This window comes from Erithacus rubecula (assembly GCF_903797595.1).
Source record: "Erithacus rubecula genome assembly, chromosome: 9".
In the NCBI taxonomy this organism is placed as follows: Eukaryota; Metazoa; Chordata; class Aves; order Passeriformes; family Muscicapidae; genus Erithacus; species Erithacus rubecula.
The window spans coordinates 17,577,894-17,602,620 of record NC_136660.1 but is presented as its reverse complement, the minus strand read 5'-3'; the positions used below and the strand labels follow the sequence as shown (position 1 = coordinate 17,602,620).

The window sequence follows — 24,727 nt, the reverse complement described above, 5'->3', positions numbered from 1 at the left end:
GGTCTGATCCAGCCTGTTCTTTTGGTGGCAGTGCTGTGGGTGCAGTGTTAGGAAAGGTGGCTTCAGAAAGGCTCCTTTTCCATGGGCAGTGGCAGATTTGCAGTGCTCAGCACCCTGTCTGTCATGCACACTCTGCTGTGTGCTTCAAATCAGGAAAATCTGACACATTCTGAACAGGAAAATCTGACACATTCTTAGATAAGGTACTGCTCACTCTTATTAGCATATCAGAAAAGATCTAAGGAGACAAGAAGACTCCAGAGAGGGTTCTCACACTGGTTGCAGCAATCTGTTCAGAGGTCCCAAATATAACCACTCATGGATCAAAGGCATGAGTGCTAGGACTTAACATGCAGACATCCTACTGCCATATTCTGGAGCCACACTGTACACAAACATTGCAGGAATGGGGAAGAAACAGCAAAGCAAAAAATTAGATGAGGAAATGTATTGTTCCCTTGACCACCACAACACCAACAAAATGCTGGTATCTTGAGGAAGATCATCAGTTTCTTTGTTTTTATTAAAGTCTCAAGTCTGTGTGACATTCTGTTTCAGCTAGCAGCATTGAGGAGTACATGGTATACCCTGAAAAAACAATTTATTTACTGTTGATACTGGGGGTTAGAACTTGTGAGTCAAAATGTTCCAGTTTGCTTTTTTTTCCAGTTTGTTAGATAAATCCATGGGATACAACCCCTTTTGAGCCTAAAATATATGGGCTTTTGAATATCCCTGCTCTGATCCTTCTTCCATCCTGTGACCTCATTGCCCTCCCTCCCCATCCTGGAGCTGCATTTTTTGCTTGACAAAAGATGTTGATCCCTTGTTATCAAATATAATCCATAATGATTTCTCTAAATATTTAATTCTAAGTCTTTTGAAGTAGTATCATGATGGAAAAATTGTCAGCTGTAGGGAGCAGTTGTCCCCAGCTCTAAAATTGAGATTGTCACTATGCAGGAGGTGATGGGGTGTGCTGTGTTACCTGGGCTTTCTGTGCAAGTGATTAGCAGTAAATCATCTTAACCTGTTATATGAGGATATTTGCATCTCCACTAGTGGCTTTTAGAGTTAACATGTCAATTTCTGGCTCTTCAGGTGTTTGAGTGTGTATCACTGCATTGGCTCCCAGTGTTGGGATATTTTTCTGCAGTGCACTGGGAGAAAGAAACTTTGAGGGGAGGATCCAGAGTGCAGTTCAAAGCAGAATGGTGATGAATTTGCACAGCACATCAAGCCTCACATCCATATATTCAGTATGAAAGGTGGAGAGACTGTTTCACTCCATAAGGACAGATGAGTAAAGCAAAGCAGTGCAGACTCAGAGGTGAGAGCTGTGGGCTGTGGACCTGTGAGCAGTAGAAGAGTGATGAAGATGCTGACAGTCCTTATCAGTGAGGCTGGTGGTGTGGAGTGTTTAGCTGGTGGTGTTGATGGATCTGAGCACAGAGTGTGCAAATGTCTCCTGCTGTCTGTGCTCCTCAAGGAGCTGTCTGAGCCCCTGTAACACTCTCACCTGCAGGGCCTTTTGTGAGCAAAGAAGCTTTTAGGGTTTAATCTGGATACCACTGGAGAAAAGTAAAAGTGTTGTTTGGTTTGTTTAGGGGAGAGAGTTGTGGTTTTGGTTGTTGTTTTTTAGTGGGTTTTTTTTTTTTTTTTTTTTTTTTTTTTTGGGGTTCTGTTTTTCTTTAAATTTCTTTATTACTAGCCTACATTTTTTTTCTTGTGAAAATGGTGATCTCAGGGTAAGAAATCTAGGGAAAGGTGTCTTGGGGAAAATCAAATGACAGAGATATTGAAATTACTTTTCAGCAAAGCAAAATATTCATTTTGTGTTATCCCAAGACAGCAAACTGTCTCAAATGTTTTTAGTTTATTTCTTCATTGATTGCTTTTGCCTGAGCTTTTCTTCTGTTGTAGATCTGCTTTTAGATGAGAAACATATTTATCAGTAGAGACATTGAAATATTTTCTGCGAAATGTAATATCTTGAGAGGTTTTAATTTAGACCAAACCCATTTGCACTGAATTAAAAAATTGTTCTGATCTCCTTGAAATATGCTTTAATTTCTTCTCTGTTCTGTTGTGAGGATGCTTCTGTGAATAAAGGTACTTAAATTACTCTAGGTGTACCAGTCTGAAGCTGAATGTACATTATACTGTCTTTACTGGTCAAGGGTGAAAATAGATGCCCTATGATGAGCACATCTGCCTTAGCAGACCTTGCCAGTGCAGTTAAATATCCACTGCCTGTCTTTACATGAGGGTGTTGTCAGCATGGACCACAGGATGTGTCATGGTAGCAGATCTGCAGCTCCATTTCTCTAAGCTGAGGGTGTACTGGAATTATGTTCCAGCCTTCTACCCCTCTGGCACCACTGGAAAAGCTCCTAGCAGAAATCCAGCCCTGGAGCTCAGGGAGCAGGCCTAAAGCTCTCAGCTGGGGTTTTGCTGCAAAGAAGTGGGGCAAGATCCTCAGTGGAGGATAAATCAGGCTATGCTGGCATCAATACTGATGATTGTGAGTTTGGCCCAGTGTCATGGCTGTATTTATTTCTCCTGCTGTACCTTGAAATACAAGCAGCTTTTGCTGCATTGAGTAAGTCTGTTTTCTAGCTGGGATAATTACTATTGTAATTGTCAGTTCTGAGAAGGTGTTTGCCTGCTGTCATTTCTGGTAGAGACAAAGGAAAAATAAAAAAGTCACTGCCAAGTTGCTGCCTTGAGGAGGTGTCATTCAAAAAGAAGGACTCCTCCTGGTGCAGGACTAAAGGGTGCAGGTCCCTTTAGGAAAGCAGTGGTGTGACCCTTAAAGAAGATCCATTCTTGTTCAGAAGCCTGACAGGAACCTGTGCTGTCTGCTTCCTCACATTTGTGCATGAAAGAGAAGTTCTGTCTCAGCCTCTGCCCAATGGAGGCATGTGAAAATAGAAATACTGAAGTATAGTACCTTGATTCTTCTGCCTGGCTGTAGCATAGAATTCAGATTCTGTTCAAAGCCAGGGACTTGCCAAGGCAGATGTTACATGCTTGAATGAGTTTAATAAGATGGTCAGGACTGTGTTTATCAGTTTGGCTTGCTTAGAGCAGTGCTCCAAACATCCAGGGAAACAGGAAGAAATTGTAATTAAAGGCAGCTTTGAAATTCAGTATGTGACTGATTTGCATTTTACTATTTTATTCCTCTTTTCCCTTCCCCTGTAAAAGCCTGGGGAGGTTTGCATGGTGAGACTGACATTGCTGTGGTGCATTATCTATGCTTGAGGGACTGTGGAGTGGCAATTGTGTAATGAGGATGAAAATCAGCTTACTCTGAAGGGAAAAAAAGCCCTTTTCCCTTAACTGGTGCCTTTGGCCTTTCTTCATCTCAGTTGTGCATGTTGGGCAGAGTTGTGCTGATGTGAGTTGTGCTGTGCTGGAGAATCCACCAAGAGACTTGGGGGGGCTTGTCTGGGGCTGCAGTATCTCTTAAATAACCTGTATAGACTTAACATTTTGTCTTGTTCTGCTTTTTAAGTGCTGTAGATATGTTTGTCCTCATCTCCTTCTAAGTACCTGAAATTTAATGATTAATAATTTAATTTATTTTGTTTTCAAAATGAATTAAGAAAAATGTGACAAGACTCTGGGATTTCCTGTTTAGAGTACATAGGCCTGAGGTCATATGCTGTCTCATGGTCTATGTGTTTTCCCTGAAAACCCCTAATTCTAAATACTGTGATTATGTAAAACTTGGAGTTTTCATCAACAAAGAACAAGTCTCTTTATGCTTATGGATTTAAAATAAAGATACCAAATAGGATCTGGAAAGGCTCAGAAACCAAAAGATAGATAATAATGAAAAATTCCCATTGGTTGGAAGCCCATCTCCTGATTTTGGTGACCTGATATTTATGAATGCCTGGAGTGGCAATGATTCAGAAGCCAGATTGTGTTCAGCCTGGTTGACCAGCAAAAGTCACTGTTACTTTAAAAACATGTCATTCAAAAATCAGTTAAGATAAAAATGCCTTTTGGAAAGTATCTGTGGCCTTCCCACTGCACTGTAATCTCCTGAACCAGGTGGGTTTTCATCACATCACATCTACCCAGCACATCTATCTACCTTCCATGTAGCAGGGAAACAGCATCTCTTTCCCTACCATTGCTTGCTCCTGTTAGGAAGGGAGAAAAAAAAAAGGAGAAAAGTAGGGCAGACTCTGTAGCCTTTATGCAGGGAAAGTCCCATCAACTTCAGTGAGAGACTTGGCTCAGGGAGAAGTACAGGAGCCAGGCCAAAGTTTTCATTCTGGTTTTTCAGAAGCTAGTATTCCATGTTTGTAGATTAATGCCACATAGCTTTGCAAAAGTGTCCTTTGAAATGCCTTCAGCTCAGTGGACTTCTGCCATTTAATTCCTGCAACTTTCAGTCATTGTGTTTAAAAAAAAAAAAAAAATCTATTTTTCTTTAGAACGTGTTTGCCTGAATGTGACATTAGGAATACAGCCAGCAGTTCTTGAATATACTTATACATTGACATAAATTGAACCCCATTCTTGCTAAGGGACAGATAAGCATGAAGGGTCTCAGAGTTCTCAGATGAATCCTGTTTATCTCATCAGTGGGTGCCTTGATTTAATGAAGCCATAGTATGTTAATGTTAACACTGAGAAAAAGCTGAAAAGTTACAGGCAGCCATGCTAACTAGCTACAAGCATTTAAAAGCCTGGGCATGAGCTCCTACTTGGCTATTCTGGCCATAATTAATGATGACAAGTATGTTGGAAAAATAATTATTTTGCTTGCTTTTAAAGACAATTACTTTGCTTGAGGCAAATGAGGGGGTGGGATTTATGTGGCTGTAATAAGCATATGTAGATGGCATCTTCCCAGAAGAATATTATAGCCACAGGATCTTTTTAATTGACCTGAGATTCCTTTGTTCTGGAGATACAATTTATGTATGTGGTCACAGACTAAAATGACCCTACTTGTTCTAGGGCAGGCTTAGTTCTAAACTGCTGAAAGGAAAAGCAAGGCTGCTTTTATCAGCCCAATCAGCAACAGATAGAAATCTCTCCTGGTCACTTTGTAGGGGGGAGAAATCTTTTTAAATTGGTACCCTGAGTGCATGCTCTTTTCATCTGATAAAATAGGAGTTGGGGGTATGGGAGCAGGCTGGGGTGAGTGCTGTGCAGTCACCTGGTATCACTCCTGTGTCTGGGCTTGCATAGCACAGCAGCTCTTGCCTGGCACACCACGATGCCATCCTCTGACACCCACCTGCCCATCATTTACTGTGGGAGTCCAGGGTATCTCCCTGGCTCCTCTGGGGATGCAAAAACCCCCCTGGCAGACCCCTCTGAGACCCCTGAGTGATGTCCAAGAGCTGCAGGGGCTGGATTTGGCTCCTTGGGAGGGTTTGCCAACACTGAGGGAAGAAGCAATGAATATGAAAGTGAGTAGAGTATAAATTAGAATATTAGATTATAGAATAAGTAGGTTTTTGAATTGTTTATATTAAGGGCCATGTGGTCAAAATGGAGGATCCTGTGTGTGGTGGGCTTCTTCCTCCTTCTTCTTCATGCCCTCCATGTTGAAGTTGCATCCTGGGAGCCACAGATTGGATGGGGAAAGAACTGGACATTGTAAAGAGATTGCACGGCATTGGAAAGAATTTGCATATATAGAATATGTAATTTTAGGTATATAAGGTCTGGCACAGCCCGGGGGAGGGATCTTCTGTTATAGTCGCTCTGTAGAGCAGACCCGTGTTGGGCTGACTGAAACATTTTAAAAGATAAATAAACAGCCCTGAAACAACACAAGGTCATCTCAAGCTGCTTTCTTGCCAGTGACTCTACATGATCCAGACTCCTGACCACCTGCATGCCCTCTCTGGGGAGGTCTCACGCCTGAAGAGACCCTCAAGGATGGACATTTACCATGCTGGGCTGCAGCCCTGCTCCCTCTCCAGCCTGCACACGGGGCTGGAGCCAGGGAGGAGGGAGCACCTGCTGCTCTGCCAGCTGCCATTCTAGGGCATGGTGTCACTGAGGGATGGGGACACCTCCTGCCACCCCTCCCCCTGGCTGGGAGAGCCATGCTCTCATCACAGTCTGTGATCACACCCTGCCACAATAAGGCAGAGTCTTGCTGCCTTCCTTGAGCTTCATGCTAACTGGGCCCGGGTGGGAAATAACAGCAGAAAATCCCCCAGGGCACTAATCCAGTGGAAAATTTCAATGTGTGCAAACAAGTAATGACCTTTAATAGAAATCAGGAGTTTTCATGTGTGTTATCAGTCATTTCATTGTTCATCTACGATGGTAAAATCCTCCTGGGTCACAGGAGAGAGAAGAGAAACCAAAAAACAATGTGCTGCTCACTTACATATCAGAAAAATCTCCCTGTTGTTCCCTTTTTTAATTGTGTGGTGGTTATACAGAAGTCACCATCCCTTTCTCCAGTTCCCATCTGTAAGATGGAGAAGATGATGCTGTCTTCCAGTAAAGTGTTTTGAAACCTGGTACTGACATTTGTAACAGAAAATGCAATCATGGAGAGTCATGGGTACTTTTTTCCACACTACTTAGCCTGCTGCTACTAGTAAAGTTTGTGCTCTGTGCACTCCCAAGTCACAGGATTTGAAGCTGGAGGAAGAAGGATGAATAAAAGAGGAGAAACCCAATAATTGTATATTAATGTGGTTTTGGTATGATGATGCATTAAAAAAAATAGATTTCTTTCGGTCCCAGTTGTACCTACTCCTTTCTAAAAGCATTATTAAAGGTAGCAGCCTTAGCAGTAGGTGAATGATAACATTTGATGGTTTGGGTCCAATTAATTCTTGGTGTCTGCAGATTTTGCCAGGATGGAAATTTTTACCTGATTTCAGTCTCTTTGGAGAGCTGATTAAGGGAAGCTATGCCTGAGCAACAGAAGAGTTGCCAGTATTAGAGGATAAAGAATAAACACTTCTCTCATCATGAAGATACAAGATCTTAGGGTTTCTCAAAGTAGGCTGTGGTGGTAGGAGGTGGGGAGAGGTAGAGAAAAACCCTGTGTTTCATTGCCCTGGATGAGAGATACAAATGTTTGTTTACCTAAGTTCAAAGTTCTCCCTGGAAACTGCAAGTCTAAAAGGAGGGCAACCTCTGTTTTTAGCTCCAAGGGCAGAGTGAGCTGGAAATCAAGCAGAATATAAGGTACTGGAGTTAAAAGCACTAGGGTTTTGTGTAAGGTCATTAAAGGGCCAGAATCTTAGGCAGCTGGGAGGATTAGTGCATTAGTCTGTATTTGACCCTGTGTTAAACTGGCAGAGAAAGGAGTTCCCTTGTGGTTGTGCTGTGGTTTTTACTGGGTATTTCTTTTTTTGCTTTTTTTTTTTTTTTTTTTTTTTTTTTAAATTTACTGAGTGCAAAAAGGCAGACTTAGTTCATCAGGAACTCCAGCCTGGTGTGCTGCTGAGTGTGGGATATGTTGCTGGCAAAGAGGAAGCTGGATGTTTTGAGGGCTGTTTGGGCATGACATCTTTTCCCATGTACCACACAATGCTAGCATGAGGAAGTGTCATGAGGTTCAGGGATGAACTCAGGGTTTATCCTGAATGCTGAACTTCTCCTTCAAAATAACCAATCATAAAATAGCCAATAATAATAAAAATTCTAGAGCAAATCTGTTTTTAAGGTCTAGTGGAAGGAATGAAGAGTTATGGAAAGGGCCCACACCCCCAAATATTTCCAGATATCCATGGAAAGATTTGTGAGGCCATAAATTATGTTAAATCTGGGAGAATGTGTGAGGTTTTTTTTTTTGATGGCACAAGATCAGGCAGTGTTTTCAGATTAAATATGGTGTAGATTGGGCCATCTCCAAGGCAGAGCAGTAGCAAGTTTGGGCTCCCATTCCAAGGTGATGTATTGCTGTAGCAGCTGAGTAATGCAGAAGTTCTACCTGAAAAAATGCTTCCTCCTTCCATGATATTGTACACTGCCCAAGTCCAACCCACAGCCTGCAGTGGTTCACAGATGGCACCTGCCAGTATCACTGACTCACAGGGACTCTTTTCTCATCTCTTTCCTTGCTCCTCTCTGCTCCATACATGCTTAAGAACCAAACAGGATTTCACAATATCAGGTTAACCTGACCTTAGCTTGAGGTGTGCTATAGAAGAATAGCTTATGTCTGAAAGCTTGTCAGCTGATTTCAAAACTATCTAATGAAAGAGCAGACAGGTGTTGGGTTGTTTGGTTCAGGGATTTTTTTATGATGGTACAGATACAAGAACAATGACATCCCATTGAATATCATGGGGTTGATGAATTCTAAACTGTGGTGAAGTTTTTCAGATGGCAAGCTGAATGGATTTTTCTTGAACATATAAAAATATTTGTCTTATAAGAGCATATTTGTCTCTTATTCATATAAGAGCATATTTGTCTTTCCCAAAAAACCATAATATTTATTTCCATGCTGTCAACAAATGGTTCAAGAAAAGGCACAGCTTGTGAGGTGCAGCCCTGGTTTTTACAGTCTCCATTATAGCATTGTATATTCTTTCACCTTATAAGAGTAGTATTGACTTTCTTTGTACCAGCTTCTTTGTCAGACTAGAAAGTTGACTTCAAATCCAGTCAGTGGGTTAATGGTTATAGATTACAAATGTTTTCCCTTGCTGACAGGTAGCTGCTTTCTTGTATCTTAGTGCACTGATGACCTGGCAGTATCCCAAAGGCTGGAATCAATAAAAGCCAAGAGCTAAAGCACCACTGGAAGTATGGATTATTTGTGTTTATGCATTTTCCATAAATCCATGAACCTTTAAAAGGGTGAGTTCCATCTTTGGGTCATGACACACAGAAGGACTTGAAGCACAGAAACATTAGTATGCCCAAGACTGGGTAGTCAAATTTCTGTCATTGTGCTTTATATTGCAAGGAATGAGGTGTTGCCTGATCAAGCAATATGCTGTGGTTGAGTGAATTAGAGGTAGGTGACTAGGAGGGGGCAAACACTGATAAATGTCATTGCTGTTAAATGTACTGTCCCAAATATATGGAAGTCACAAAGATATGAAGTCAGTACCAAACTGCCTTAAAGTCTCCAGAGAAGCAGCAGAAGCAACAGGAATAAGTCTGAATTTCAAAATCAGATCTTCTTGGTTGAATAAAAGCTAAATATTTTAGGAGACCTAAAGGCAGCATGGTGAACTAAGGGGAAATAAACGGCTGTAATCATGTGGGATAAAGTAAAGGGGTTAAGCCCTGGTTCTTCTCTAATTGCTTACAGCCCGAGTCTCAAAGATTTACTTTTTTTAATAAAAGCCCTGTCACACTGTTACCCCATTTGAAAAGAGGGAAACTGAGGTAAGGAGTGGTAGGATGACTGTCTGGAATCAAAACATCCTGGAGCAAGTTTTCTTGTGCCTAAGTGGAAATAAGGAGATAGCCAGAAGTGCCTAAGGAGGAAATGAAGGGATAACCCAGTGATATGACAGGAGATTTATAGTGCTACATTTTCTACTTGAGACAAGAACTGGTTAATAGAATCAGGGTTTTTTACGTTATCCAAACCTGTTGTGGGCTTTTTTTTTTTTTCTTCTCAACATATGTTGCTGTAGCAGCTGAGTAATGCAGAAGTTCTGCCTGAAAAAATGCTTCCTCCTTATATGATACTGTACATATTGTCATGGAAATTGTCCTCATTTCCCCCGAGCACACTTTAAATAACTCGAACAGCAGTGCTAATGAGCAGAAAGATATCTGCAATCCCCACCGTGCAACTTGACATACTTTATCCCACTCTGAATTCCCTTTACTCATCTCTGAGCATTTGAAAGATCTGGTATAATAATTTGCTTTCTCTCTTTGGTCTGCTCACTTTGCTCTTAGCACTTGATAATAAAAGGTCAGCTTTGGCTGAAACCTCAGTGTTGCAGCCATGCCGTTTTTTACTGCCAAATATCTTAAGAAAAGCAAGTGTCTCCGAAAGGGTAAGTCATGATATTTTTGGTGTGTTTAGTGTTGTCTGTTTTGCTTTAAATCACAGTAAAGGATTTATTTTGAATTAGCAAGCAGTGGAAATGGATCTATTCATGCTGCCTGTGTCTAGCACTGGGGGTTTTGTTATGCTGTGTGCAGTTTTGGTTCAAGATACAGTGTGTGTTATTATCTTGTGTTTTACATTCAGAGAAGCCGAGCAAGCGAGAGGATGTTTAACTCTTTAAACATAGAGGATGTGATTTGCACAGGGATGGAATCCCTGATGCAGAACAAAACAGCAACAGAGAATATGTGTGTTTGTTTTTACAGATAAGTTTAGGCAGGCAGCTGAGTAATGGTCCACTATTTTTTGTATCTTTTGTACAAAAGGAGCATTTTGTTTTCAATCTACACTGAAATGATACCTAATGAAGGAAGAGCATATTTCCTCTTAGCATCTTTCCTGTTCAGGGGTATCTGAGTGTATGACTCCACAAGATTTCAGCTTGCTGTTGTGAGGTTCACTTTGTGAATTGCTGTGTGGGCTTTTTCAGGAAATTCTGATTTTTCTGTAGGTGCATGCAAAATTTTCATGAGAGCAATCTGCTTCTAGCATTGTAGAAATTTATAGTGTAATAAACTCCCAACACACACTGTAAATTATTTCCTTCCTTTGTATGTGTCTTCATTGTGACATTTGTTGTTTAGGCAGCAGTCCAGCTGTGTGGTTTGCATAAAGGTGAATGGCAGTGATTTTGTGTGTCTGGGACATGCATTTGTTCTAGAGGATCTGAGGAATCTGACTTGCTCACCTGGCTAATTTTATATATATTACTTGGCATTTATGTATGCATGTGTTTATTTATTATGTGCATTTCTTTAATTCCTTGTTTGAATATGAATATTTTCTAAGGGATACATGCAAATGGGAATTGTATAGGTTTTCATCACTGATTGAGTTGAGGAAAATATTTTGGGGGAAATGTGAAAGAAAACCAATTTGCATTACCTTTGTGTTTTCTTCTGGGTTCCTATTTTAAAATGGGATTGCACAAGAAATAGCAGCTGAGATGTGATCATTTAGTTAAGCTGACCTGTAGATGCTGGTTCCAGCTATTTGGTATTTTGTTGAGTGAAATGTGTACACATGTACACAAATTTGCACAATAATTCATAAATTCCTAAGGAAAGAATCACCTCACTAATGATTTTATTAGAAGGATTATTAACTTGATTGCACTAAATTTTTTTTAGACTTTTTTTGGTACATATAAATGCCACTTTACAAGGGGTAATAGGATGGTTTTTGTTCATCTCCTGGAGGCACACATCTGTCCAGTGCTTTGCTCCCTTATAGAGTGTGCCACAATAGCAGTTGTTTCTAGAAAGGTGCCTGCCTCACCTGTGTCTGCATTGCAGGGAGGGCTGAGGGTACAGCCAGGAGAGGGAAGGCTGGACCTTTAAGAGACATCTGAAGGATGTTCAGGGAGCAGCAGCCAACTGTACTCAGTCACTACTAGCAAGAAAATTGTCAGCCAACTGAGCTGAGGGTGTTTCCTCTTGGAGCCTGCTTCTGCCAAAATCTGCCTGATCTGTGACACCCATCAAACTGTCCAGGATAGCCCCTGAATCCTGAACCAGGCCCTCTGGCAGGGTGGGGATCCTGATTCCTTCTGGTGCCCTCTCTGCAGGCTGCTATCCTTTCTCTGCCTGCTGCCAGGACAGTGTAGGAAGGGCAGTGCTAAAGCAGTGTGTGTCTGGTGGGAATGCTGAGATAGCTGAGCTTCTCCATGAGCTCTTCAGTGTCAGTCTGTTGCTAATCTTGCTTTCAAGAGGCTGGACTCCTGACAGCTTTCAGCCACTTCCCATCCAGTTACTTAAGGCAATCCCCTTTAACTCCCTTTCAGAAAGCACTTAATTTGCAGAGGGCTTTGCTGCCATCTGAATAAGGACATCCTTCCCAGTAAGTAAATGTGGTTGTTCAAAGGCATTAAACGATTAGAGTGCCCTAGGCACAGCATCAGAAATGTGGTTGCATAAAAACTGTAGCAGCCACAGGCACCAGTGGATCTGACCTTGCTGTTCTCTGTGTCTCTGAGCAGGGAAGGAGCAAACCACCAGGAGCTGTGACATTAGAGTGTGATCTGTGGTCTCTTCCTACAGGTTCAGATGGTCTAGGGACAGCAGCTGGGCTATGGACAAGTTCATGGCCAGAAATATTGGTTGAATGGGAAACAAAACTCAGGTAAATGCACCTGGCTCAGCCTTGAGGGGGTACTTGACCAGATTAATACAGGAAGTGGTCAGCAAAGATGGGAACTGGAAACTGATTCTCCAAAATCTTATAGCCTGAAATCCCAGAAAGTGCAGGATTTTGAGTCTTAGCTCCTTGTACCAGGTTGTGGCTGGAGCCTGTTTCTTTCCAAGTGAGATTTATTCTCACAATGTGCCATTTTATCTCCTCACTACTATTCCAGGCCAGGCCACACTGTGTTTTGAATTAATTCTCTATTTGTTTTCATGGAGGCTGCAGGAGTTTCCAGACATGCCTGAAATGAAACAGCCAAGCCAAAGTACAGTGTTCTTTCTTGCTGTGTATCCTTTGCTGTTCAGAGTGTTGGGCTCATGGAGACTCCCTGTAGGTCTCATTGGTGATACAGCCTTACCCTACTCATACCCTCTGTTAAACATGCAGCAATGACAGATTTGGGATTTTAAAGTTCCTTTCTTTTTCCTATAATCAGTTTTAACCTCCATCAAACTCTTATCAGTTAAATCCACACATACACACATTAAATAAGGCATCAAAACAATGAAAATATCTATTCACCTCTGCAGCCTGTTGTTAAAACCTTCAGTTTTCTCATGTCTTTTTCCAATATTTTTTTGTTTTCTTTGGCAATTCCCTGAGCACTGGCTCAATACTATTCAAAACTGGGCTATATAATGTTGTGTAGTCATAATTGTCTCTGATCTGGAAAGTCATTGTCAATTTTTCACTTATGTCTTCACTTCTAGTGGGCAAAAAAGGAAGTTTCAGCTTCAGGAAAACCTTTTTCACTTTAATTCAAAAGAATTTAATAATGAATGTTTTATTGCCAAGTGGTCCTTACTTTTCTGCAGCTGTAGATTTACAGGACTTCAAAGCTAGATGATTAAGGTGCAGTTTTAGTTTGTAGCCAGGCAAGCCAAACAATCTAAACTTCAAAGGAGGGGAGTGTTCTTTAATGTTGTGGGCTCAGCCTTTGTGTTCAGCAAATGGAACTGCTGGGGAAAATGCCATGTGCAGCAGACAAGTGATGTGGCTGCCACTCCTGGGAGGGGTCTGCTGGTCTGCTGGCTGAGGAGAGCAGCCCACACCCAGCAACCTCAGGATATTTGATGGCTGACAATTAGGTCAAGACCTTCTGCTTGCTTTTAGTATTCTTAAACCTTTTCTCTCTGGGACCTCCAAGGCTGGTCGTGCTGGAGGCAGGATTTGAGCCTGGGCTCTGCTACCTCCTCTGCTTCATTTTGTCTGTGCCTGATTGTTTTCCTCCTCTGATGTGCTCACAGGGTGGATGGTTTTAAACACACTGTGAAAGTTGAGAAAGGCTATCCTGGCAAAAGGAAGCATTCAATCCACACAGCACTGTGACTTGAGGGCAATATGGTACAGGACTGCAAATGAGGATGCTCTGCATCCATGGCAGTCATGTTGAAGAGGGACCACTGTTATCTTGCTGTTCTGTTAGTGCTTTGTGCAGTCAACACAACTATACATCTCCAGTTTGACACAGCAGAGTTAGAGGAGAGAAAAAAGGAGCTGGATAGATTTAATCATTAGATGGACCTGGAAATTGTGATGGTATGTGGCTTTTCTTTCAACTCTGGAGCCCAAGCAATGTGACCTAACCCTTTGTGTTTTATTAAACTCCTTACTGCAGTTACCTGGTAGATGTTCCAGATCAGAAAGTAGAACAAAAGCCTCATGATGACGCAGAAAAGGGCCTGGATAATTCTTACTTCTTGAACGGGTGTGTTATTTACTAGGACTGTTTCCTTGACTAGAAATCAGTCTTAAAGATCCTTACAAATAAATTCATTCCATAGGTTTGGGATGCAGTGAGGTGCAATCATGCAATGGTGATACCTCATGGTATCTGAGATTGAAACAAGGTGCTTGGGTGTAGAGGATAATTCACAGACAGTCTGGATCCTGATTGTACACTTGACTGTTTAGAGTTGTTGGAGCCCCCAGGAAACAGTGTGCTGGACTCCATGGCTGGGAGAGATGAAAGGAGCTGGCAGGACACCACAGAGAATGTCTGCTGTTCAGTAAATGACTTGCAAAGCCATGTGTCTCTGGTGCAAATCTCCCTCATCGGTATTAAAATCTGGTTGGAGTTGGGGCTTTATCCAGTCAGTATCTGGGCTTTTGTGGGATCTGGGCCACCGTCCCCCCAGGGCTCTGGGGTTCAGCAGCCAGAGGCCAGTGCTGCCAAGAATGGCAGTGCTCTGGGCTGCCTCTCAGTGCACATGGGTCACTGCTGAGGCAGTGGGCACTTCAGCTCACCAGTTACAGCTCTGCAAAGACTGGAGGTGCCAGGCAGCCTCTGGAGCTGCTGAGGCAAGGAGCAGCTTTGTGAGACACTGCATTCCTAATTTCTGGTGTGGCTTTCCTGTTGAGAGCCCTGCAACATGGCCTCCTTTCCTCTCCCATCCTGTGCTGGGAGAGCAATCCTCATACTGTTGACTTTTTTTCTTTAATTCTTTGCTTTCTGCTTTCTAGGGCTGGCACTGCCTTTGCAGTTCCACACACCCAACCCTCTAAACAGGATTCCTTGCTTTGTGAGAATGGAAGTTGGATTAAACCAGGATGGGGTAGTTGTGTTTTTCATTCTGACTCTGCTAGCTGATAGCCAGTATCATACTGGAAATCCCTGAGTGTCTCTGCATCTCAGTTCTCCATTGGTGTGTAGGAATTTCCCATTGTGGTATTCAAAGGATTTTTTTGGGTTATTTTTTGGTTAAATACAGAGAAGATATTTCTCTGCTGATGCACAATATAACCTTGGAAAGTAGTTTCAGTCTCTGTGCCTGTTCTCCCAAAAAACTAATGTTTAATTTCACGTGAAAAGCATATTTCAACAATGGAAAATAGATTTTTTTAAAGCTTCTTTTAATTTATTTGTTAATGGCTAAAGCATACACTGAAATCACTTTTGTTTTCATATACTTGTCATAAGATTTGTTTGCAGTTACTGTTGTGTAACTATTCCATGTTTTAAAAAGGCCATCCAAGCTGTGTTGGATGTTTTTAATTGGGCAGAGCAGTAACAGAGCTTGACTAGATGAAGCTGATCCTAGGATAAGGAGTATGGTATAAAGAGTTCTTCTTACTGTTGGCTTCCTGAGAATCAGCCTTCCTCATATTTAGACTTGTAGACTGGATTGAATATCTGCAAACAGGGACTTACAAGTGCTTGACTGTGCACTTAGAGATATGCAGATTCATTATGATCATTGCAAGTATGTTATGCTTTCATGATTAGGTATCCAGATCACCTAACTGGTGATCTTAAATTAAACAAGGCAAGAGAACTAAAACCTCTATGGAAGGCTGGAGGAGCTGTGTCTGCTTGACAAGTGCTTGCAGATTTGCTTCAGAAACCATGGATTGAGTTTTCATTTTGAGGCACCTGGCAGTGCTTCACTATTTTGAAGACTTTGAAGACAATAGTTCACTGCTGTCTTGGGCTTCTACTTCCACATTATGAACCATTTAAATAAAGAACATGATACAATTGGACCTTCTGTGTCTTTAATGCTAGAGCACTGAAACTGGCTGCAGTCACAAGCCATAAAAGATTATAGCCATGTTATTTTTCCCCATGTTTTAGTTTTGTATCCCCTTCTAGGGACTTTCAAATTAGTCTGATTGCTTTTAATTGAAAAAAAAGTGTAGAAGGGAAAAGTAGGGAGTACTTGCTGCGCTCTCCTCATTCCCTCTGTTACCTGACTGGGGCTCTGACAGCTCATGAAGCCATCAGTAATTTTTTTCCAGCCTTGCAGACCATTAGCCCAAACAGTTCTTTGATATCTGAACCATGTCCTCCCAGCCCCCTGTGTGCCACAGCTTCACTGTAGATACATAATTCATTATCTGGAAAGCTGCTGTTTTAATGTAATATTAAACAGGCAGCAGCTCAGCAGGTGTCCCCAAGGTAAGGAAGGCAGCTTGCTGCTGGCAGCAGCTGCTGCCTTTAGGCTTATCAAGATTTCTTTGTTTTGAAACAGAAGCTGGAAGGCTTTTTAATACATGCCCTGTCATTGGCTGAGCAGATCCTGGTTTTTGGCTGTTACTCTTCCTTCCACTACAAAGACAAATCCTTATAGCACATTCTGCCTGCAATGACTGCAAACAACTCTGTGCTCTCGAGAGAGGAGCAGGGTCAGCAGAGAGAGGAGGCTCACAAAGCACATATGTGTGCCCTGTTTGCTCCTTGTATTTTTCTTAGTGGGCCAGCAGGGCTCAGTGAATCTGTGCAGCAGCCCAACTTATGTCAGCATTTTCAGCATGGGCTTTCTGCTTCTATAAGCATAAAAATACACAAATATATTGCCCATAGAGGGCATTCCAAATAGTGAGGGTGATCTGCTGCTGCTCTCATGCAAGTTCTAGTTCTCTGTGACCTAAATCTGTGTAATTAGATTTAATTTATGTTGTTAATAACACTGGCAGAATCAGCTCAAATGGCAATGCTCTCATTTCCATTTGAGTAGTAGATCACAACAAGCATTGAGCAGGGCATTTTAGCTCTTTGGGATAAGAACTTCATCTTCTGTATTTGAACATCATAAAATACATTGATGGCTGGGTTGCCCCAGAATATATGGGTCTTAAAATGGCCATGTGCAAACTGCATGTGCAGTGTTTCTTGCTCTAGAGATAACTGGGGTGTAGACAGAGTTTGGCTGCCCAGTGTGGTCATCCATGCAGTAAATATGCTCTTGCCCCAGGAGAAAGCTGCTTTATTACACTTGGTTGCTGTACATACCTGTGCTAGACTCCAGGACTTTTGGGGCAGGTTCCTGTGAGTTGTAATGTCTCCTGAGCATTTGTCTCCCTTCTGTGTTCCTTTGTGGAAATTCTTGTAGTTTCCCTTGTTGGTAAAAAGACTCTGTCTTTCTAGGAACTGTGACCTAGTTCTGATCAGTCACCTTTGCTTGAAACATGACAGACCTGTAAACTTTCAAAGTACATTGTTGAGAGGATGTTTTGGAAACAGTGTAGCCCTCAGCAGTGTCAGTGTGCTGTGCCAAGGGGCTGTGAGTGCTGTAGAGTGGAGAGAAGGCTGCTGAGGTTTCCACAGACAAGGATTTCCCTTCTGCCAGCTCACAGTTCTGGATGAAGACTATTAGGACAGAACATGCAGACTACAGTGCCTTGCAGATCTAGGGAGACCAGTGGAAGTTCAAGGATTTCTGTGGGAAGGTTGTCACTTCCCTGGGGTTTGCCCTAGCCCACGAGTACTGAGATGTCCAGGTAGGAAGGTGGTGCCAGCTCAGAAGCTGCTTTTGGAGGAGCTGGGCAGCAACAGCTCCGTGGCTGATTGATGCTGGTGAACCTTCTGCACTGTGGGAGTGGGAGCTTGCACAGCAATGCTTGAGGCAGTTCTGCTGTGCTGAGTGAAAATGTGGAGAGTGCCAAACCCTGAGCTGTGCTTCTCTGAGCACTCTGCCTGAACTGTGATCTCTAAGGTTCTGCCCCTGAGCTTTGCTCCTGCCTCTGCAGCTCAAAGGTGACTGTGCCAGCTTGTCAGATGAGACACTGCCTGTGATGGAGAGGCACAGCTGTCAGGATGGGTGCAGTGGAAGGGTACATCTGTGGGGAATACTGGCAGTGAATGTGGCAAGACAGAACTTCCACCGGGAAATCCAGTCAGAAGCATTTTGTGCAACATTTCCTTGAACTTCAGTGGGAACAGAGCCACCAGCTGAAGACATTTCTCAGGATGAGTTGTTTACCTAACAGGTTTTTTCATTTCTTCTTTGAATCTGATCTAAACCAGCATGTTTCTGAAAAGTGAGATTATATCAGCTAATAATTAACCACTTCAAAGCGACTTCTTTAGGCGTTCTGATAATGCTGCTAACTGGCAGGAGCTTGTTCATTTCCAGTGAGTGGTCAGAATTAGAATTGTTGTTTCTAAGCATGGTTCCAGTAGCTGTTGTCCTAAAATACAAAGAATTGAGACCCAGTTTTTTGCATTGCTAGCCTGGAGTCCTTTAGCCATCCACAGTTTTTCTGAGTGGCTGCAGTGCTGGGCACAAGTGACGAGTATGTACCTCCCATTTTTCCCAAGGAGCACTGTTGTGACAGTGAGAGATGCTCTCTGCTACACAGTCATTTTTAGAAGAATTATTGATCACTCAGTGCATGGCCAGATACAGGAGGAGACTGCTGTAAACTGTTAGTCTGTGCAAACTATCACAAGGCTACAGACTTGGATCAGAATACCCCTGAGCTCTAAAGTTTGGATGTGGATCAGCAGCACTTCCATCTGCATTGTCTCATCATTAGTATTGGCAAGGGTTTCCTCAAAGTTGTCAACGTTTTGCCAAAGGCCTACAGTATATATGCTTTCACATTTCAGTCCTTTTTCTGTGTTAATGTGACAAATAGCTTCGTTTTTTGTAAAAACAAAGTCTGCAACTGTTGAGTCCTTAATGATAGTCCATTAATTTGCTGCTGCCAAAACTGTGCTTGTAAAGCTCCAGTTACTTTACTAAAGAAGATAATAATGTTTGTAATTGGTTGGCTTGAATTTCTGCAGTACTCTGTATTCAGTCTACAGAGAATCAGAGTCTTTATAGGCTCAGCTAAAAGCTCTGGCATCTGCAGCCTGAGCTTCACCAGTGGATGGCTTCTTTTCCTTTCTCCTTAGTTCAAGGTTCAGAGCACTGGCTAAGATGGGAGACATGCAGTCTTTCAAAAATACAGGGAGGATGTCTTTGGTTTTGTGGTGGATTAAGTGCAAGAGAAAGAAAAAATTATGCTTATGAGGGGCAAGGTGGAAGGAGAAGGTGGTTGTAGAGTGGTATATTTAGAAGGCATGAACCACTTTATTTCTGCCATGAAGCAGACCTGGCAAATGTTAGCACAACAGTTCAGAAAGAGCACAGAAGTTGGATATTATCTCTCCAATATGAAATTATTAAAGAAAAATAAGAATTCACTATTCTGATGTTCTGGTAAATAATTTCTTGTCAGAATATAACATTTTCCTCAACTTTTGTTTTTGGTGTGCGAGATTTGAAGAAATTTATGAGAATTAGAAAATTACTTGTGGTTGCATGGTAATGCATAAAAATTATCCAGTCATTTTCATTCAGATTTTTCAAAGCATAAAGTACCATCATCTTTGGTCAGGAAGGAATTTCCTCCCTTATAATAGCATGTAAACATAACCACAGTTGGAATATATAATTTGATACATTCTTCAGAAGTGTTGAGCACTTGCTGCTTTGGAGAACCATGTGGAGCCATATGGCCTGCTTTACATAGCTGTGCTACTATTTTCTGAGTCTTTCATACACACATTTGTAACTTCTTTTTTGTACCCTCAAATTAAGCTGCCTTAATTTAGATGCCTCCTGCAATGTGCCTTGTAGGGACAGACACATAGCTCCTACCAGCTGGCTTAAATTGCCTCCTTATGAGAGTGTGGCTTCTGCTGGCCTGAGAAAAAAATTCATTTCCTCTCCTTTCAAAGCAGAGGTTAGCACAGTGATTGAGTGACTGTAGGCACATGGTCCAAGTAGTTCCACACCATCACCATAAAGGACTGGGCTCATTGCAACTGTCTAGACCTGAAATACACTGAGGAAAGACAGTAAGGGTTAATTTTCTGGAATGGAAGAGAGGACGGTAAGGGACAGCAGCCTGCTGTTGGTACAAGGCTGTCTGCAGAATATGCTGGGGAAAAAAAAAATCTTGCTCCCTCTCCTCATCCCCACTTGCCATCACCAGATCTTCTTCCATTAGAAAATTATTTTCCCTCTTTTTCCCCTCAGCACACCTGTAGAGAGGGGTATAAATTGTCCTTTGTTATGCTAAGGCAGCACATCCTGAGGTGAGCAGCTCCCTGGGAGCTGGTGACATGTCAGAGAGATTCTAAAGGAAAAGCTTGTGAGTTCTGGAGCACAAGCATGTGTAAATGGAAGAAGCTGAACTACAACTGTGCCTAGGCTCCCAACACTTTCACATTCTTTTCCATTAGGAGCTCTGGCAAGGAAAACAGCATTAGCATTGACAGAGGCAACACTAGACCCTAAATTTGTCAGCTTTGTCAGTAGACACTGCTGCAAGAGGCAGTGAATGTGCCCCTGCAGTGAGAGCTCCACATAAGAAGCCTCTGCCTGTTATGATGCAGGCTTTGAATTGAACATGCTCCATCTCCACAGTAACCTCCTATCAGGAAACATCCTTTGAGCCAAGAGCCAGAAGGGTTTAGAGTAGTCTGACTCCTGAGGCATCTTTGGACATGATTAGAATATTGGTACTCTGGAATTCACACTTGGGATGAAACATGCAAGTCGTGACAAAGGTGGTGTTGTGCTGCTCCTAGAAACTGCTGGTGTAGTGGTTGTTCCTCATGTTAATTATTGTTGATTGACTCCTGTTTGTGACCCTCCTTGCTGGCCTCCCAAACTATCTGTGACCATGTTGGAAAGTGTTCATCCCTTGCTGCTAGCTAGTAGAAGCTGACAACAAAGCAGTCAAAATACAACTTGTTTATAGAGATACTGTACAGCACTGGGGGCACATTTCACAAGCTCCTGAAACCTCTGTATTTGGGGAGGCAGTGTGATCATTGTTAATGTCTGTTCCCTTTATGGAGCAAAGGGATTGTGGGCAGAAGGTGGAGAGATTGGTGTATGAGCTGTGCTGGTACAAGGGAGATGCTGCAACCTTGGGAAAAAGAATGTACTTATTCCATGTTATGCCTGGGCACATCTGAACTGTCACTATTGGGCTGCTGCAGTAGAAGTGGCCTTCCCTCCACTATGAAGTCACTTCAGCCAAACTAAGCTGTACTTCATGACCACAGAGAGCAGCACATCCCAGGAAGAACAGTAGAAGTCTATTCTCTGAAATTATCTCTTCTCTGAAATTGTCTCTTCTCAAATAACTGAGAACAGGGACAGGTGAGAGCATGGGTGTACTAGTATCACAAATATATTTTTAATGCAAGAAGTATAACTTAAAAATGACTGAGTCTTTTTGACTGAAACTTTGAGAAGTTCAGACAAGGGCAGATAAACCACATTAAGGAAAAATCAGCTCAGTTAGACTCAAACATTACACAGCACTGAACTCATGTAAGCAGATTTTATGAGCAGAAGGTTAAGGTGAATCTTGTGTGCAATTCTACTGACTTTTTCTTGAAGAGTACTTCAGGTTATTTTTCTCCCTTCCTCTTATCTTTCATTTTTTTTTTCCTGCTTGCTATGGTTCCTGGAGTGTGACATCACTTGCTAGCATTTGGCCTACCTGGAATATGGGGTTTGTTTATTTCCAAAGTATTGCTTTGTTTGAAGTGGTTTGTAGTCTTAAACAGTTCTTCACTTTAATTAATAGATAAAAGTCTAGAGTAATAAGGTCACATGCATTATCCAGAAAGACATCTCCAGGCAGGAGAGTCAAGCTAGCCAAACACTGGTTTTATGTATAACAGGCCAAAGATTTAGTTTAATCTTCATTTCTTTCATATAGTTTTAGCAATCCTACACTTGATCCTGACAACTGACACAGATCACTAGCCTTAGGTTTATAAGGGTTTTCTGTAGTCCATGTACTAGTACAGAGAAGCTTTATTAGTGACTCTGTTCATGTTAAATCTTGTCAGATGTTTTTGCATAAGAAACCACAGTTCTGAGGTCTCATCTCTTTGTTGGTGCATTTTTAAAGCAGTTTAATGGCTTCTGAAACCACAGAAGGCATGGGAGGGGAGAAGAGATCATAGGACTTTTGGATTGCTTAATAGATGGCAGTGGCTTTGGAGTGTTTGCCTGCTTTTGCTTTATTCTCTGCAATGAGGTCTAAGGTGCAGTATCAAAAAACCATTTACAGACTCATCAAAATTCTATGCAGTGATTTTGACTGGGAAAATTTTATCAACTTCTACTCGTAATTGCCACGGAACTTGGTGAAATAAAAAGTGCTTAAGGAAATTAGGCATTTAATATTTGACTGAGAAGTCAATGAGATTTTAGTGCATACTTGTAAATCCTGCCCTAAGAAAATGTGAGTTGTGTCAGTTTGAGCTGAACTTCCTCATTATAATAAAAGGTATATAGGATTTCCTTTTTCTCATTGCCACAACCTAATGAATATTGAATGTTAAAATCCCCCTAAGCTCCTTCCAAACTGTGGAAATGAAACACCTTTCACCTATAAAGGTGCCTATTTCTATAGGAAAAAATGCCATTATATTGTCCATTGGAGCTGTGACACAGTGAATGTATTTTGATTCAAAGCTTGTTTCTTTCATTTTCACTCCACACAATACTAAATTCTTGTGCCTTGTTTTTTCTTAGTTTTGTATGCCTTTTAAAATACAATAATGCATTTACTCAGCTCCACATCAACTTCCAACTCATATATTCCATATATAGATAGATGGGTGGGTGGGTGGGTGGGTGGGATAGATGGACAGATACAAATAAAAAAGTCATGGCAAGCACACATCACTGTTTACTGTACTGTTTAATTCCTCTCAGATCATAACCATGCTGGGAAACCCCCAGTTTTCATTGTTTTTATTTCACTCCTGGACTACTTCAGATTTTGCTTGCTGTTTTTTCTGCTCTCAGGCAGCCTAAATGGACTATTTAAAGATGAGTTTCATATTCACAGCAAATTTCCCTTTCTATGAAAGAATAATTCAGGGAAAAAAAAAAAAAAGAGAGAAAAAGAAAAAAAAAAAAAGCAGAGATGTTTAAACTGATGCTGGCAGCAGGTTAACCCAGGATTCAGCTGGAACAGACTGAGTCTATCTCCAGCATTTAGGCTCTTGAAAACTTTTAGTTGGGGTGGAAAATGATCAGGGTAGCTGGAATCAAAGGTAAAAAGACTGAAGGAAAGAAATTATGTTTCAAGTGTCTATTCAAAGCATTCTTAATGAACTTTTGCTTATTCATTGAAATTTCTTTTGTCTCTTGATCCAAAGATCAAGACTAGTTTTCTTTGATATTTTTTTTCCTGCTGTGCAGAGGAAGATTCTCTCTAACAGAGCTATCCTTATTCTTGACAGAATTAATTCCCTCATTTTTCACCTTCTTTCATTATCTGGGAGATCTTTGAGCCCCAAATTCTGATTCTCACCTTGAAGTCAATCATAAAGCCCGGTCAGGGAAGATGAGTCATTGCAATTGCTCTTGTCAGCAGTGAGAGCTGGTTTTTGACCATTTGTCAAGATCTTTGCTGCTGCTTGTCTGCAGTCTAAGCTTCCTGTCACTACTTGCTGCAGCACTGGGGCAGGCACATCAGCTGGACCTTGTGTTTGCCTCCAGCCTCCCCTCCCCAGCACACCCAGCTGCATTTCACCTCCCTGAAACACCACACTACTGTCCACACCAAAGCAGGGCAAACAAACGTCATGTGTACACACACACAGGTTACTGCCACGTGTGACTCCTCAGGAGGCATTGTAAGGACAATGCACATCAGGGAGAATGATGTAAGAAATGGGTGAAAGGGAGGTGGAAGTTATAGAAGTTACCCAAGCAAAGAAAGAAGCTGCCAACTTCAGAACTCAACTGCAGCTTTGCTTGAGAATGTAGAAGTTCCTCCTTTTACATGCAATGAGACACTCATCTTCCATGCAGAAGTTCAGTCCTGTTCCCCTGAATTTCTGCTCCATACAGACAAAGGGGATCTAAGGCTTGGCTTCATGAGTGATCCTAAGAAGGTTAAGCTTGAGTGAATGAGGTTCAAGGCAAACAAAAAATTCTAGCTTTTCCTCATTGGAAAGAGCTCTATAAAGGCAGAGATAAAACCTGTCTGCTGCAGTTTCTTTGAACAGGAGCACAGGGCAGGACAAGTAAATGTAGCAAAATGATTCCTTATATTCTGCACATTCCAGTCAATGCTTACCTGTCTGAATGGTCAAAAAAAGAATTTTCAGTAAACACAGCCTTGAAGAGTAGATTTTGTCTTCTGCTGCTGTTGCAGGACCCCATCTTACCTTTACCAAGATTTAGTCCCAGTGTTTTCACATTTAACCTTCCTTTTTGGGGGCATGGGGGAAAGCTGAAAGAAGGATCATTCCTACAGCCTGGGAGGTGGACATTATTCTGAGGTGACTGCTGCCATTAGCAGACCACATGAAATGAAGAAATTGTGAGTGGAGGCAGAGGAGAGCAGTTCTGCCAGCTGGGGTTAGTCTGGTCCTGGAGAGAGAGCATTTGTGCACTGCAGCTGGGGGCCTGGAGCTAAACTGCTCCCCCCAGGCAAAGATACCTCCCAGGGCATGTAAAGCACTTTGACAAAGGTGCCCTGGCACAGGGGCAGCAAAGCAGTCAAGTCAGCTGGCACAAACCAAACAAATCTCTTAATCCCTCTGGGTTCTTACATTTACTGTATGTGTGACATGGTGTCCATCACCTTTCCCACTCTTCAAGTTGTTCAGGTTCTGTATGCCTGGATGAGAGGCAAACAGAGCTGCCACCTTGCTTCATGGATAAGGATGAAATCCATCTTGCCCAGTATACA

The 24,727-nt window shown here is 42.0% G+C and overlaps 1 protein-coding gene across 12 annotated transcripts in view; it reads left to right on the top strand.

Annotated features, from left to right (window-relative positions):
* ARHGAP22 (Rho GTPase activating protein 22) overlaps window positions 1-24,727 on the top strand; it is a gene marked incomplete at its 5' end in the record, with an annotated part of 127,703 nt that overhangs the window by 64,002 nt on the left and 38,974 nt on the right. The window contains one exon of one of the 12 annotated variants that reach the window (XM_079312849.1): window positions 8,761-8,814. The exons of 10 other annotated variants lie outside the window; for them this stretch is intronic. Coding sequence is in view for 1 of the 2 variants with exons in the window: in XM_079312856.1 (XP_079168982.1) it covers window positions 9,926-9,977 (52 nt within the window). Of the gene's footprint in view, window positions 1-8,760; window positions 8,815-9,738; window positions 9,978-24,727 lie in introns of those variants that run through there. One more of the 12 variants, XM_079312856.1, reaches the window with a different exon arrangement.